The 16,472-nt window shown below is 35.5% G+C and overlaps 1 protein-coding gene across 8 annotated transcripts in view; it reads left to right on the top strand.

Moving 5' to 3' along the window:
- ADGRL3 (adhesion G protein-coupled receptor L3) overlaps window positions 1-16,472 on the top strand; it is a 1,168,212-nt gene that overhangs the window by 345,901 nt on the left and 805,839 nt on the right. For all 8 annotated transcript variants that reach the window (XM_075544262.1, XM_075544264.1, XM_075544263.1 and 5 more), the window contains exon 3: window positions 14,135-14,374. In XM_075544262.1, the coding sequence (XP_075400377.1) occupies window positions 14,320-14,374 (55 nt within the window). In that variant the 5' untranslated portion in view covers window positions 14,135-14,319. The remainder of the gene's footprint in view (window positions 1-14,134; window positions 14,375-16,472) is intronic.

Here is a 16,472-nt window from a genome sequence, read left to right as displayed (position 1 = left end):
AGAACAATGCTCATTAAAGAAAAATTGTTTCCTTCCTAAAACATTAACAGTCATTTTTAGATCATAACATTATCTTAGAGAAATCAGATGGAACTTTTATTCAAGAAAACTTCCTTATTAAAATTAACTTCCAAGATTTACTAGTTTTGTAATTATTAAATATACATAAACAGTAGAGATGTTTATGTTTGACTTAGAAAACCCAAAAGTACAATGTTAGGTTTTTAAGAAATTTCATGTAGAAATTGCGTATTTCATTATCAAACCCAGTTCTAGGTCAAGGCACATCGATACTTTGAGTTCATGAAATTTCTTCCTGAATTATATTTAACTCAATTTTGTTGCAAAAATATACATTTATAAGTAGAAGGCTTAGCTACACTCTGCCATTTCCTAGTGATACAAGTCTGTATACATTAGCAACTTCAGTGTATCTGCAGTGTTGTGATTTTCTAGAATCAATGTTTGATCCAATCGCATAATAGCTGCTGAAGAGTGTTATTGGAACTCTGACAAAAGTACATATTAGAAAAATGCAAGGATATATTATTTTTGCATGGTTTCATGTTAGGTACAATCGATGCACCAGATGCTGCTTTTTATTTGCTTTTATTTTAATTTAATGATTTACTTTGCATTTATTGTCAGTATTCAATCATGCTCTTTATGTCATACTTAAGATCGTTTCACAAATAAAATACAAATGGAAATGTTTGCATATTTAGGAACTATATATGTGTATGTATGCCCACTACAAGCATTTACCTGTATTCTTAAAATATACTACTTACAATGATTTACATTTCACTGTGTCTTTAATTATTACAAAATATATGGTTCAAAAACCAAATTTAATTAAAATTCCTTTTTAAAGCCTCGAATACTACTTGTATTGTGCTCCAAAGGATCCTCTCATTATTTCCTGCTTCTTTTGCCCACTCAGTATTAATGACATCCCCTATCCCCCCAAAAAAAATACTTCCATTTCTGCTCTTTGCCATTTTCCATAGCAACTCTTAAATAGAGCATAATTTCTTCAAAATTGTTTCGAGAAATCCTAATCACTCTTCAAATTCTAGCACAGATATTGCTCCTTCTTGCAGGTCGTACAGTTCTAAACATCTCTACTATCTTTTTAAACATTTTATTTTCTCAGTATTCTTGACATTTGAATGATATTTTTGTATCATTTGCATTCATTATGATCTACCCTCCTCGTAGTCTCCTTTCTCCCCCCATACCTCCCCTTTCTTCTCTTTTCCTGGAGCCCTCTGTTCCCTTAATACAGAGGCTTGCACACCCCTCACATCCACATCGGTCGCTCCTATCAGAAAGATGGGAAATAAGCATGAGCAGTTCAAGATACAGTGAATCTGGAGCCCTCTTCCATGCACGTGGGAATGTAAAATTGGGCAGCTGCTATGTATAGCAGTCTGGCTGGAGCCAGAGAACTGTTTGGTTGTTGACTAAGAGGAGGTGCGGCTGGGGATCAATGGCTGTGTCCTTCCTGTTTACTCATCCTGACTTGTGAAAGCCTAATAATTTTCCTAATAAACTGCCATAATTATGGGGGGGAGGAATAAGAAAACATGTTAGAAGAGCCTCGAAATATTGAGCTAGAATTATTATATTAAACAAGAAGTGTACATTTAAGTCATGTGCAAACATTCATGAGCCCTTTCTCTGAAAGGAGGGACTCAAACGGAAATGAGTGCACCTTTGTCCACTGCAGACATCATTCACAACAGCCACATGGTCGAAAAACGCATGTGTCACTCAAAACTTAATTGGATGTACAAAATGTTGTATACACATACATTGGAACAGTCGTCCTTAAATGGATACAGATATACATGATGTGTGACCCCTGATAGCATGTTGAGTGAAATAAGTTGGTCACAAAAGGATGAATATCACGTATATCAATATCTAGAATACAGAACTATACACTGGTTGTTGCTTTTCGGCACCCTGAAGTCTATTCCGGTTCATAGTGACCTTACATTCCACAGAAGGAAACGTTGCCCCAACCTTTTCCATTCTTGCAATAGCTGCTGTGTTTCAGCCCATTCTGGAAGCCACTGTGTCACTCCATCTCTCCTCTGTGTTGTCCTTCTGTTTTCCCACACACGATGTCCTTGGGGACTGCTCTCTCCTGGTAAGATGTCCAAAGTTCAGGAGCTGAAGTCTCATTCCTTTGCTCCTACGTAGTTTTCTGACAATGCAGACACCAAGTTTCTTCATTGGAACTTCCAAGAGATGAGAGTTACTTTTAAAAAGGTTCTTCTGTTTGGAGTTATGAAACACTTTTGAAGATGTCTAGTGGTGATGGATGTGCAACATGATAAACAAAACTAGTCACTGAATCATACACTTAAAATTAATAAATAGTAAATTGGATGGCATGTAGTTTACCACAATGAAGGTCAATGAAACAAACATTTCTCGTGTTTCTTGATGATTCCATGCATTGCATTTTACATAGTTTACAATTAGTTCATTTTTAAAATAGTGATCAGTTGTAATAAACTTCCAAAGTAATAATCACTAGGTTTGTTGAATTCAGTATTTTGAAAATATTAAAAAGATGTTACAGAATTTGCCTCTATTAATCCCAAAGCAAGCTAACATTATTTAAAATATATATCAGAATATTCAGTGTTTAACACTTTTTATTTTGAAGGCCATACTGATACTATTCTCCGTGATTAAACAGTTTATTAATATTTATTTTATAAAATTTTCTTTGACCCCCAAAATATTGAAATAAAATATTCTTAAATTTTATTAAAATTATTTATTGCTAACAGACAAATTACAATTAAGTGTTTTACATCTTGTGGGACTGAGTCACTGGGTGTGGGGCTCAAGGCCATAGTCTTGGGAGAATGGCAAGATCAATTGGCTTAACATAGTCCACAGTGGCAATGTTCTATAGTCTACTTTGATGAGTAGTGACTGGGGTCTTAAAAGCTTGCCTGACCATGGAAAAGCCCAAGTATTGGCCTCTCCATGGCTGGAAGACAGACGAGTACTGAAAATGGTAAGGCTCATGGAAACAATCAGACCACTATATTAATGGATCTTAAGAACATCAATTCCTATAAATATAACAGCTGAAGAGCAAGATGATGTTCTACTCTTATTGCCAAGTGCTTGGAAAGGGATCATGTTAGAAAATCCCGTCGAGATTGGGGGAAATGTGTGGAAATAGCATGGAGACCACATCTGTCCTCTCCTGATAACTGAGGCTGATTGCTAAGAGGGAAAACCCAGACTTTTCTCCACCTTCCATCTCTTTTCACTCTTGAGACCAGTTGTCTTAGAAGGACACTCTTTCTGTGACTGGGTTCCATTGCAGTGACAGTATAGAACTCACAGGTGATCTTCCCATGATGGGATTAATTGAAAAACATTAAAATTAAAGCTGAGAAATACTCAAGATACAGTTGTTCAGCAAATACAGCTTCTTTTTAGCCAAGTGCGAGGACAGTGCTCGCTAGCTTGGAGTTTCTTAGCCTTGCCCCTGCACCTCAGGCAGCATTACGAAGCTCTTTTAGGACTGCTATCAAATACCCAAAGCTTGTACACATTATCCAAAGCTTCAGCCTGAAGGCATTTGGCTCTACTTCTGTGGATCTGCACACTTGCTCCCTACTCCCCCCCTCTCCCAGGCACTTAATTTTTCCAAATAAAGAAACACACAAACAAACCAAACAAATTCACGGCCACGTGTTGATGCTGATTCAGTTACCCAATGGGATAGGTAACAAATGTGTGAGTTTCTGAGTGTAACTCCTTAAGGTTGAAAAAGGCCTTTCTTTCTCCAGTGCATTGGACAGTGGATTTTAACTACCGACTTTGTGGTCCGGCATCCCAACACATAATCCCAACACTTTCCTAGAGGTAACAATTCCGCAAGCCAACCTCTGTCCCCAGCGCAAGCAGCTATTCTTGACCCATGGGCTGGCAGGTCCACAGCTCCTTCCCCGAGTTCTGGCTCATGGTCTGCTACTGCTCCTCAGTCACTTCTCAGGTGTCAGTGCTGTCTCCTGGATCAAGAAATGTTTAATGGGGAAAAAAAGAAAGAAATGTTTAATTGCAGGGACCCAGAGACATATTCCACTCCTGACTCTCTTCTCTTGCAGGTGGTGAAGTTTCCCCACTTCCTGCTTCTGAGGTGGCATATTAATACCCTACAGGATAGCAATCATAAGCACCTGTTAGGAATCCCTCATAAAGGTACCATATAATCCTATCAGCATATTCCCCCATCTTCTTATTCAGACCCATCAGGAAAAAGGTGGGAGTTACAGAAACTATGGCTTGGAAGAGCCATATTAGAGACTTTATTGCTCTGCAAGGTGGAACAAAATTCAAAATGCAGTGAGCCTGCTTACTCATTGAGTAGAGATGGATAAATCCTTTCCAGATCTGGAACGCAATTCACTATGTGGCTCTGTTTTCAGGAAAACAATAGATAGGCCTATAAGGTGAACCATAATGTGGGACACCCGTTAAAATGATCAGCCATTTACGATGAAAAGGGATGACTTTACAGGACAACACTCGGAGAACCGGAAATAGAAACACAGGAAGGAAATGGGCTAATGAGGTTGCAATGGCGTATTGTTGTTGTGTGTAGTAGTTGCCCTTAAATCTGTTCCAATTCAGAGTGACTCTTCATACATCAGGAGGATGAACCTTCTGGTCCGAGGTCCATCCTCACGATTGTCCTTATGTTTGAGCCCATCGGTTAGGTAAAACAAAACACGTATGCATGATTGAATATAAAATGATGATGTGCTCTGCAAATCTTCACCTAATTTACAATGAATTATTTTTGAAACAATTATTAAAAACAAATAAAAAAAGAGTATGAGGAATAGTTAGATAAAATAAATAGTCCTTAGTAATTTCATACTTTCTTCAGGTGCATTGTCATTTGAGAAATAGTACATTTAATAATCTTAACTGGAAAATTTTTTAAAAGATTTTTTGAGGATATTGAAACTCTAAGTGGTAGCTGACATTTTAAAATATTATACAATTAAAATAGTCTAAACCTCTTTAATAATCCTTTTGCTTTTACTCGATGACAATAGTAACAAATGTAATTAAGTTTCATAAATAGTGATAGAAGTTGTGTTTTAGTCATGTAATATTTTAAAATTTTTGCTTCCCTATACATATACCCTACTAAATAAATTGATCATAGAGCTGCTGACTACACCAAAAGTATCTTTTTTGCATTGGCCAGACTTTGGAAAGACATGTTTGGTACAGAATATCTCACCAGTCTGTACAGAGGGCTCAGGTTATGAACTATAGCTATATATGTGCTTATGATTGTGTAATACGATTAAGTCATGGAAATATTTGAATTAATTTGAATAACGAACATTAGCGTTCTTCACCTAAGCATCTTTGCATAATTAAATACTCTAATTTAAATATATTTTCTAGCCTATTGAAAATAATTTTTCAGAAAAGCTTGACATCCTTGGTTACTACTGATTGATTTTATTTATAAATGCAATGAGCTGTATCACACAAATCACACTTAGCTAGATTCCCTAGTTACTTGTTAAGGAAGTGACATGATTAAATAAAGCAACTTTTAATCATAGTTGTAGTGTATGGTATATTTTCAGAAGTTACAGTAAAACAGTTTGTATTATAAAATTATTTATGTATTATGTGTGGCATATTATTTTGGGGAACAAAAAGAAGTCTGGAGGGTAATATGAGATTTTCTACTTGTAGTTGATGTAAGACTTTGACAGTGATATAATGGAGTGTAACCTATCCTGAGACAAGGACCTGAATTAAGGGGCCAAAAAGTGGAGTCTTATAGATTGAATTATGTTCCTCCAAATGTGTGGTCTAAATTCTAATCTCTGTAACTGGGTTTATAATCCCAATTGGAAAAGCATTGAATTTCTTTTGTTAATGAGTAGGCTTGGTATAGGGCATAAAATGAGTCCATCTCTTTTGAGATACAAGAGATTAAACAGGCTAAGAGAAATGGAGGAAGTGGGATGTCAATGCACAGGAGGATCACCCTGGAGCAGAACTTCAGGAGAGACAAGGATTTTCCTCCAGAGCCAAAAGAAAGCTTTGCCCTACGATCACAGCCCAGCATTCTTATCTCAACCTGCTGAAATTCTGGGAAAATACAGGTCTCTTGGTTAAAGCAATCTGCATGGACTACTTCTGTTATAGCATCACTTGGTAACTCAGACTTACTCCAGTTCACTGCCACTGAGTTAATTCTGATTCTTATGTATTGGAACTACCCCATGGAGTTTCTGAGGTTGTAAATATTTATGAGAATATCCAACCTCCTATTTATCCAGAGTAGCAGTAGATTCCAACTGCAAACTTTCCACTTAGTAACCCAAAGCTTAGCCCACTGCAACACCGAGGCTACAACAGCAAACATGCGTGCAATCTTATTAGAGGAAAAAATACAACAGTGGCATGGCCATTTTCTTGGGTAGATATTTCAGAATAGGTTATTTTATAGGAATGTGACTCAGAGCAACAAATTAACATGAAGATATTTCCAAAATAATTGGCATCCGACTCTAATGGAAACCTTTTCTTAGAGTATTGAAAAGTAGCAAGTACAAAATAGAATACTCAAACATGATTAGGAAGAAATATAAAATGCACACAATATAACAAGTGTAAACAGGAGAAACTCGATACAACATAATTCAAAGTAAGAATTTATCCATGGTAACAATTAGTGCTCAAGGTGAAGAGAATGTTTCTTCAGGGAAAAAATAAAATAATTCACATTATTTCAGAGAATAACTGCCGTGGAATTTGAGGAAAAGTCTTCGAGCCCATGTCTGACCTCCTCAGTTCAGTATGGAGAAGGAGAAACCGCCGTGTCAGTCTAAGACTGACATGCCCTACCTTCCATCCGCCAACCTGTTACAGCACCAGCCGTCCCTCCCCAGACACTCTCCTGTGCTGGTTTCCAGTATCTACTGTTGTCACATCCGGAAGTCACAGACTGCGTTCATATTATGGGATTTATTAGTTAGAAAGTAGGAAGGATGCAGTCCTTTTGTCTGCAGATCCTCCTCTCAGCCACTTCTTCCTTTGGTCTGTGCCTTGTCCTCTGGACCTGGCGAGGCTCGTTCCTCATCTCATGATCTTGTTGCTGAGGTCTCGGGAGTCTCTGCCGCCTTTGCCACTTAAAACACGGATCGGGCATGCGCTCCAATGGTGCCTTCTTCCTTGCATTCCCTCTTCCTGCTTCTGTCATGACTGTCTTATACCCAGAGAAATTTCAGAAATGACCCATTCTTTCTGCTAGTTGTTCTCAGTCTCCATGTGCATGGTCCCATCCAATCATTTGGTGGGAAATACAGAAACATGAAGTCATGCTTATGCAGTTTCACTTCTCCACAGATATAAGATATGTTTATTATCAATTTTACAGATATGAAATGCTTTTGTAATTTATAAGTTGAGACTTTAGCTCCATGAAAAAATATTTGTTTATTTCAGTTTTGTGAATTTTAAAAACTTTTATTGGAACCCAAGTCACTTGCACAGCCTTATAATTGTAATTTTGAATACTAATAGTGTAAATCAGGACAATGTGATTAAACTTGCCTTTTAATTTTGAATACTGTGAGGAATAGTCAAGTTAGTTTGTTTCATTTGAGTACATTTAAGGACCATTGTGATCAGAAACTACCCTTAACTAGATTCATTTTAATCTGTGGATATGACAACAAGCAAACATAGTTACCATATTGGGTCAGTCTTGGAGAAGATTCACAAATGCTACTACTTCTTTACTATCATTCCTTAATATATTTACTATTCATGAAAATTAGCAACATAAGAAATTAAGTACATATTATGCCAAAGTATATAGAAAACTCTCCTGTATAAAAATCTCACATTGTTTTAGTACACATTGTTTAATCATGTGATGTTTAAAAAAAATTGTGCAGGCACCCATGTTATCAATTTCCTAGCGTTTAAGCAAGCTGAGTAAGTGTATGTGGGTGAGTGGGCAGTATGATCTCTCCCTCAGTTCTGAAGGTAGATGGTATTTTAAAAGGAAGGGAGAGAATGAGCCATGTTCTAGCGCATGGCTAGGATGTGACCGTCTCTGCAGGGAGAATTTAACCTGTCTCAAATTCTCCCAACCTTCTTATATGGTGGAAGGTGCCATATCCCTTTCATGAATGGCTTGACTGTGACTGAAAGAGAGTTATGAATCTTCTCGGAATCCTAGGAGAGCAGGATTTTAAACCCTTTGCTGTTTCTATCACAGTGCGCCCCAAGTGGGACCCTCAGTCTTTTACTTTTCACGGTGCACATCACAGTTTGCAGGACACTACACTTGAGTGAATAGCATGTCCTCATTTGACTTCAATTTCTTTAAAAACTTGCATCTCAGAATAGTAGCCATGCTGTCTTCCTCTTGCCAGCAAAGCGCTTTGTCCAGAGAGGAGGCCGGAAATTTTTACTGGAGATGGAGAATACATTTTGAATTGACTTCTTAAATGCTTTCTATCATTAGAGTATCTTCTCTTATATAAGCGATGAGCTTGCCTGTTGTGACTTAATGCATTCCTAATGTCTGTCTCGCTTTTTCTTTTCTGTGTGTTTTGGAAAAACTGTGCTTCATAAATGACTTGAATGAAAAAACAAAAACATCTTTCTTCTGAAAATAGCCTGGTTAATGACAATACATAAATTGTAAAATATCATCAGGAAAATTTTTCTTTTTAATCTTAGTACTCAAATAGTGTTATATATCTTTTGATAAGGCACAAACTGCATATTAAAATGTATACGATATTTTCTTTACATTGGCAACATACTTGCCTCTAGAGGAATATATTATTTTGAGATTGAGGCCTGCAGGGTAATCAATGGGAGATGGTTGGCAAACCAAGAATTTTCAAAGCATGTTACCTGTCTCACTAATAGTATTTTCCTGCTGTGTGAGAACACAGCGGATTAAACTCCTGGCTGCAAACCAGAAGATCTGCTCTTTAAGCCCACTTACTGCTCTATGGGGCCATGATGTGGCAGTGTGCTTCTGTGAAGGTGTACAGACTTGGAAACCTTCTAAGGAAGTGTACGTTGTCCAGTAGGGCTGCTAAGAGTTGGAATAAACTAGAAGTCAGGTTATTTTGTTTGTGTTCATTTAAATTATTTTCTGCCCTTCTATTTACAGTGTAATGAAGTAAACAATTTTCTGTGTCAAATGAAGTATATGTAGGTAGTCATGGCTCTAGGCTCTGCTGAAATGCCTGAAAATGAACCATTATCAATAGAGGATAAAATGCATTTTCTCATCCTTTGTATAAAATAACTTTCCCCCAATTGCCTTGTAGAAAAAATAGATGTCCTATAAAAATACTATTCTAGTTTTAACTAAATTTAGCCAAACTTAATTAACAACAGAAAAAGTCACATTTCTTGATGGAACTCATTCACCATGTTCCTCCAAAAGGTATTGAAATTGTAATGGCTATTTGTTGCTTTTTGGGTGAATTCCATTAAAGGAAACCCAATGCACATCAGGATGAAGTGTGGAGGATTCCTAGGTCCATCTTCATGACCCTTGGTATGCTACAATCCACTGCTGTCGCCAGCGTGGATTCTGAGTGACTTCCAACCCAGGGCCTCACATTTGAGGATGAAAGAGTCAACAATATATTCTGATTCATAGGATTTTCACTGGGAGCTTTTTGAGAGTTAGTTGTGAGGCCTTGCTTCCCAGTTGACATCTGCCTGTTAGGGATGATGCCCTGACTCGAATTTGAAACACTGGCGACTTTCCAGATTCACAGACTGGCAGAGCACTGGTGGATTTGTACCCTGGATAAATTGTGCTGATGTCGGACAGAATTAGTTTGAAATTCTATATGCATAACATGTCTTTATAGTATTATCTGCTCTATATTTTGGTGCTTGAATTAAATTAGAAAATTTCTTTAGAATTTAGCACAGAATTTAGCATATGTTACACTGTAAAATATGTTATTTTTTCTAGCTTATGGCTTCCCTTACAAATTTCTATTTCACTACAATATGAGTTAAAGGTGTGAAAAATGATTTCATTGCATTTTCATTTACTATAACATAATTTTGTATATATTTAGTAAATTTTCAAAATGGAATAAATAATTGGTAGTCCACAATTTTTTCAGTGAGGAAACTGTACTATGAAAAATTATTTTGCACACACATACACATACACACACAACTTACGGTTTTCACTTTCTATTCTTAGTATTCATAGTGGGTCTGGGGGTTGGAGGAGTAGATGCTAAACTTGGTTGTTGATCTATGGGATGGTGATTTTCTGTTGATACTGGTCCATTGTTTAAATACATGTCAGTAATTATGTAGTTGATAATAGTATAATTTTAAATTAACAGTTACATTGAAATCCTGTTTTCTAAAAAGGTTCACATTTGAGAATACGTTTGCTAGATTTTTATGAATGTAGGAGAGTATACAAATGAAAATATTGGACATGATTTATTTCATTGCAGTTGTTCTATTTCAAATGTTTATTTTGTTTCTTGTCCATATTTCTATCTGTCAACGTAAAATAGTATAACAAATGATCCAGTATTAGCTTTATTTTCTGTGTCTGTGTGACTAAAAAGAAAATCTTTATGTATATATTCTTTATAGGTGCTTAGAGTTAATTTTGTAGGGATATATCAATTCAATTAAAAACCACGGAAAAAGCTTCCCTAGAGTTGATTCCAATTTAAGAGAACCCGATGTGGCAGAGTAGAACTCTATTCCACAGGCTTCTTAATTGTTACTTTTCATAGATGGCCCATCAGGTCTCATCACTTCTTAACTTCACTAGGTGGATTTGAACTACCAGTCACTGGTTACTAATCAAAATCTTAATTATTGATGTCAAACAGGGATCCTATAAATAGAACTAAAAATATCTTTGTGTTAACTTATTCTCGTATCTTAAGAATTCTCATTATAAGAATAGGGATATTGTTGGACTAATGAATTTTAATTAGGACTTAACAGGTAACCTACTACTCACATGTCAGTTTCCTGAATCTGGTGGTTTTAATGATGGAAGTGGTGATACTGGGATTCCAAATACCAGCAGGGTCATCTACTGCGGTCCAATGAATTTTCAGTCTAAATAAGGCTAGGAAAAATTCAGCTACTCTATAATCAAATTGTCAAATGAGAATTTAATGGAACATTTTTTGGTACAGTGCTAGAAAATGAGCACCTCCGGTTGAAAGTCACTGAAACATGATTGGGGAAGGAGTGCTTCCTTTAATGACTAACTTAGAGCAAAACTTTCAGAACTCTTATTCAATGGATGGCAAGACTACGTCTGAGAAGAAAGAGATGCAAATATGCAATAATAATTAATTATAATGTGGAATGTGTAAAGTATGAGTTTAGAAAAAAATGGAAGCTGTCAAGTATTAAATGTAATAGATGAAGTTTGATATGCTAAGTTTTAATGAGCTTAATTAGACTGAGATGGGCTACTCTGAATTGGACAGTCATGGACTGCCACTCCAGGATGACACAGTAAAGCATTAAAGCAGGCTTCATCTAAAACAGGGTTTCTCATCTTGAGGGTCGTGACCCTTTTGGAGGTCAAATGAGCCTTTCACAGGGGTCACCCCATTCATAACAATAGCAAAATTACAGTTATGAAGTAGCAGCGAAAATTATTTTATGGTTTGGGGTCTCCACAATGTGAGGAACTGAATTTGCGGCTTTAGGATGGTTGAGAACCACTGTTCTAAAACATCTAAAAGAACATTGGCAGTGGTAAGATGGTTATCTTATGTTTACAAGGAAGACCAATTTCTATGACTATTAGTCAAATATATGCTGAAATTGATCAGCTATTCAGTCAAGAATCATTGGTGATTATTTGTGATTGAAATGCCAATATGAAGGATCTGTAGTTGGAAATATGGCTCTAGTGATAGAAATGACACGTACAATAACAAGGTAGAATTTTGTAAGAATAATGACTTGTTTGTTGGAAATACCCTTTTCAGCAACATAAAGGATAAACTGTGCCAAATTAAACAGAAAGGAAGCTAATCAACTAATCTGTGGATAATGGATAAAGGGTATCATTAGTCAGAACAATGTCAAGAGCTTGGTACAAAAAAAGATCATCAATTGTCCAAATGCAAATTCAAGTTGAAATTGAAGAAAATTAAAACAAGTCCATGAGGCCAAATGACTATTTTGAGTCAGTTGTTGGTTTTAGATATTGTCGAGACAGCTGTGGCTCATAGTGACCCTCTACACAACAAAAGAAATGCACAGTCCTTGCCACTGTTGTCATCTTAGGCCATTGTTGTCGCCACTTTGTCATTCTTCCTCTCTGAATCGAGTTTACTTAAAGTTAAGCACTTTCTTCTAAATAGATTTGATGCATTGCACATTAGTATTTGAAGGTCAGACGAGTGGTGAAATGACATGAAGAACAGTAGACATGAAGAAAGCCACATTAAAAAGACAAGAAAGAAAGAACATAGCAAAATGGATGTCAGAAGAGCCTCGGAAATTTGCAATTGAACGTGGGGTACCTAGATGAATGGAATAAGTGATTAGGGAAAGAACAAACAGAAAAATTCTTGGGTGGTTGTGAAAAATAGTGAACTGTAGAAACCAAAAGGAAATGACACTCAGGATTTCATAAACTCATAGAACTAAAGAGAAGTTCAAGCCTCGTGTTGCGATGTTGAAGTTTTCTACAGGCAAATGATTGAGTGAAGTAGGAAACTTTATAAGAATACACAATCACTCTTCAAAAACATTGGTTGACATTCATTCATTTGAGGAGAAAAAAATGATCAAGAACGAATGGCACTGAAGAAAGATGTTCAAGCTGCGCTTACGGCAACAGCCAAGACCAAGGTCCAGGAATTGACACAATACTAATACAAGTTTTTCAAAAATTGTAGAAAACATTAAAAAGCTCCCATGTCAATGCCAGCCAATTTCAAAGATAACAGCCTGACCAACTATCTGGAATTGACCCATGTAAATACTCATTCCACAAAGATAATCAACCACAATATGAAAATTATCAAATATCCTTATTAAGATAACACAAATATATAGTGTTGTGGGAGATAATGAAAAAATGGTCACAGCAGTAGATTGACCAGGAACTGTCAGAAATACAGGCTGGGCATGAAACACGGGGTACCACTGCTGCTTTCATCACATGAATATCTACAGAATACCAGAAAGGTATTTACCTGTTTTATGATGAAGAAGTGTAAGATTTTTGGAGACTAGTTTCTTTGTTTGCTTGTTTGTTGTTGTTATTTTCAGTACAATTAGGTTGTAGTCCCTCACCCTGTGCTTTGCATTTCAGGGAACCCTCTATATATATAGCCAATATTCATGGGTGTAATTTGGTTTGTGCTACATTCTAATTTTTGTGACTTGTATAGGTGTATTGTAAAATAAGCTCTCTAGCACAACGAAACAAGATTATTTTAGCTATAGAAGTCTTTCTAAACTGTGAGATGGGCTCTGGCTCAGTGACTAAGCTATTGATTGTCAACCTCCAAAGTCAGTGGTTTGATGGCCCTGCAGCAGCTCAGAGGAAGGTGCTTCTGTAAAGAGCACAGCCTTGGAAACCCCGTGGGCCGAGTTTACTCCCAGGTTTGCTAGGAATTGGAATCGAGTCCCTATCGATGAGAGTCGACATTGTGTTTGGTCCATATTTTGCTTTTTTGATATTCTTGTTTAACTTTTATATAAAGAATGACATTTTTCTAATCATAAATGTTTTATACTCCCAGATCTACTTACCAAGATGCTTAGAAAGATAATGGTGTTCATAATAATAATAATTTCTGAATGAATAGAGGGGTTAAATGAAAATTATAACCCTGAATTTATTTTAAAATGGTAATAATGATGAATGCTTTTAAAAATTTTTTATAATGATTCCAATGTTAGTATAACTTATATGTGTGCAAAAATGCTCATGCAAAGTATGCTCAAAGTCTATTTATATACCGTGAAATCTTCCTATATAAAGGAATTACTTTCAATGAATTATGTTAATATATTTGGTAACCTTTTTTTTTCTTGTTTGCAGGTTTCAAATTTTGGATTACTGGTATTTGTTTATATTTTGAGGATTTTTTTTCCTTTTGAATTTTTTTTTGTGACTTTTGAAAACATCTATCTTGAAGAACAGCAACGGACCCCAAAAGTTACTTACTTCACTACACATTGGAGACTTTTCCCTTTTGAGGAACTCTTACGTCTGAGTATACAGCCATGTGGCCAACACAGCTACTAATCTTCATGATGCTCTTAGCCCCAGTAGTTCATGGTAAGACTTTAATTACATTTCTGTATGATGACGAATGTTGTTTTACTTGTTCACACTAGACCTTTTCTTCCAAATGTTTCCTCTGAGATTTTATATCTTATGCATACCATTCATTAATATTAGTGAGCTAAAATAAAATGAGTATGACAATGATTTTCTGAAAATATCTATCAAAATATATGTAGAATCAAAGTTTTTTTAAACAACTCCCATATATTTCACTCTTAGTTTTTAAGTACTCTGCAACTTCAAGTAAATCATTAAAATATCATTATTAATTTATTGGTTAAAATTTTATGTTTTAAATATTTTGATATAATAAATATATATGTTTGAAAGATAATTAAAAAGAAAACCTTGCCTTTTCAAACCAAATAATCCTTCTGTTTTGCCTGAGTGCTTCAATACAGAGTGCAAGTAAAACCTCTTATTAAAGGATAATTATTTCTGTCTTATAGCTTTTAGTGCACCAAAAATAAAAACACCACCAGCAAAAAATAAACATTTACTTTCACTTTTCAATCAAAGATAATTTACTGCAATATACTAATGCATTCATAATGGACTGCATACTCACTTTGTTTATTTCCTTATCTTGCTATTATAGCACAAATGTGATATTTTAGAAATAATGGATTTCTACAGATTTTATAAAATCTGTAATTATTCAATAAGAAAATAAGATACTTCTGCAAAATGTGGTGAAATGTTCACTGAATCTTTAAAAATTGGCATAGTGAAGGTTTATGCCTATATTTCCCTTTCACAAGTTAAAATTTCTTCTAATTATCTTTGGTTTAGAAGTGAGATAAAAATGGCTTAATATAGTCATTATGTCATATGTTAATGGTAATTATAGTATAGGAAAGGAGACACAACTATATTTGTCGCTGTTTAGAAGGGCTCAGATTATCTTCATGTAAAAAGCAGCTAAAATGGAATTGTAGGCTCTTTTAGTTTATTGTGAGTTTTTATTAAGGACAGCTATGGTGGTTCATTAATGCTGCAATTCTGAATTTGATCCTAGTTCCTGAGTTTCAACATGAATTGAATTTGGTTATTATGTCAAAAACTAGGAAACAATAATGTGATTTTTTTCTTCTAAAGTCCCCCTCTACTTAGTTCTAAATTACTCTGATGTTGTTATATTAAAATCTATTTTAAATTTTAAGTTAAATTCTACTTATCCACTTACCTAGTTTTAAACCATATGAATTTTACTTAGTTTAAAAGAAATTAAATTTATAAATTGGTGTATGATATACACATTTTTTTCCCATTGGGCAATAAAAGAATTCTCATATTCGGTGAATTTTTTAAAAGTTACTATCCGTTCACTGAAAGGTGACTTAAATTTTTTAAGTCTACAAAAAGACATTTACTGTAAACCTACATCTGCAGAGGCACCGAAATTTGTGTTTAAAAGATTAACCTGAAAGTACTCTTTTTAGAGAAAGGTAATTTAGAGATTATAGAAATTAACACTTTAAGATTCCCACTTTAGGGTGGACATCCTATTTCTCAATATTATCTTTTATATGTGACCCATGACCCCAACATGGCAGACAGATTGCAGGCCTTGGGTTTGGGTCTGGAAGTCTGTATTAAATATATGTGCATGCAGACACACACCATTTCTCCAAGTTACCGACCTATATTTAAAACCCCTCAACGTAATGAGTGAACACAAACACTGTTGCCTGCTGTATAGGACATTTTAATTTAATAACTAAAGTAGTTGTTTTTGGATTTGTGAGCAGCTTAATATTGGAGTCCTATTAGGTTGAAGTTTTATAAACTCCCTGTTGATAAACTTCGCCTTTCTTCCCTTTATTTCAAAACTTTGCATCAGAGAATATTTAGTTAGGTTTATCTGTCTTGTCTGGCAGGCCTTCCCTCCTGCATGTGTGATGCCACTTCTTCCTGGTAAATGAAAGGCTTTGCTTATCACAAACCTTTTGGAACCTAATTTGTTCATACTAGGAAAATGTACGCACCTTTCATGAAGTGTGAGATATAATGGGATCGAAATTATTTGTCAGTGTCCACACATTGGGTTTAAAGGAAGGTTCAAAACTTAGATGACCGAGTTCAAGTG

The sequence above is a fragment of the Tenrec ecaudatus genome, chromosome 3 (assembly GCF_050624435.1).
Source record: "Tenrec ecaudatus isolate mTenEca1 chromosome 3, mTenEca1.hap1, whole genome shotgun sequence".
Lineage (NCBI taxonomy): Eukaryota > Metazoa > Chordata > Mammalia > Afrosoricida > Tenrecidae > Tenrec > Tenrec ecaudatus.
Note: the sequence above shows the minus strand (reverse complement) of the source record. Positions and strands in the feature narration are given on the sequence as shown.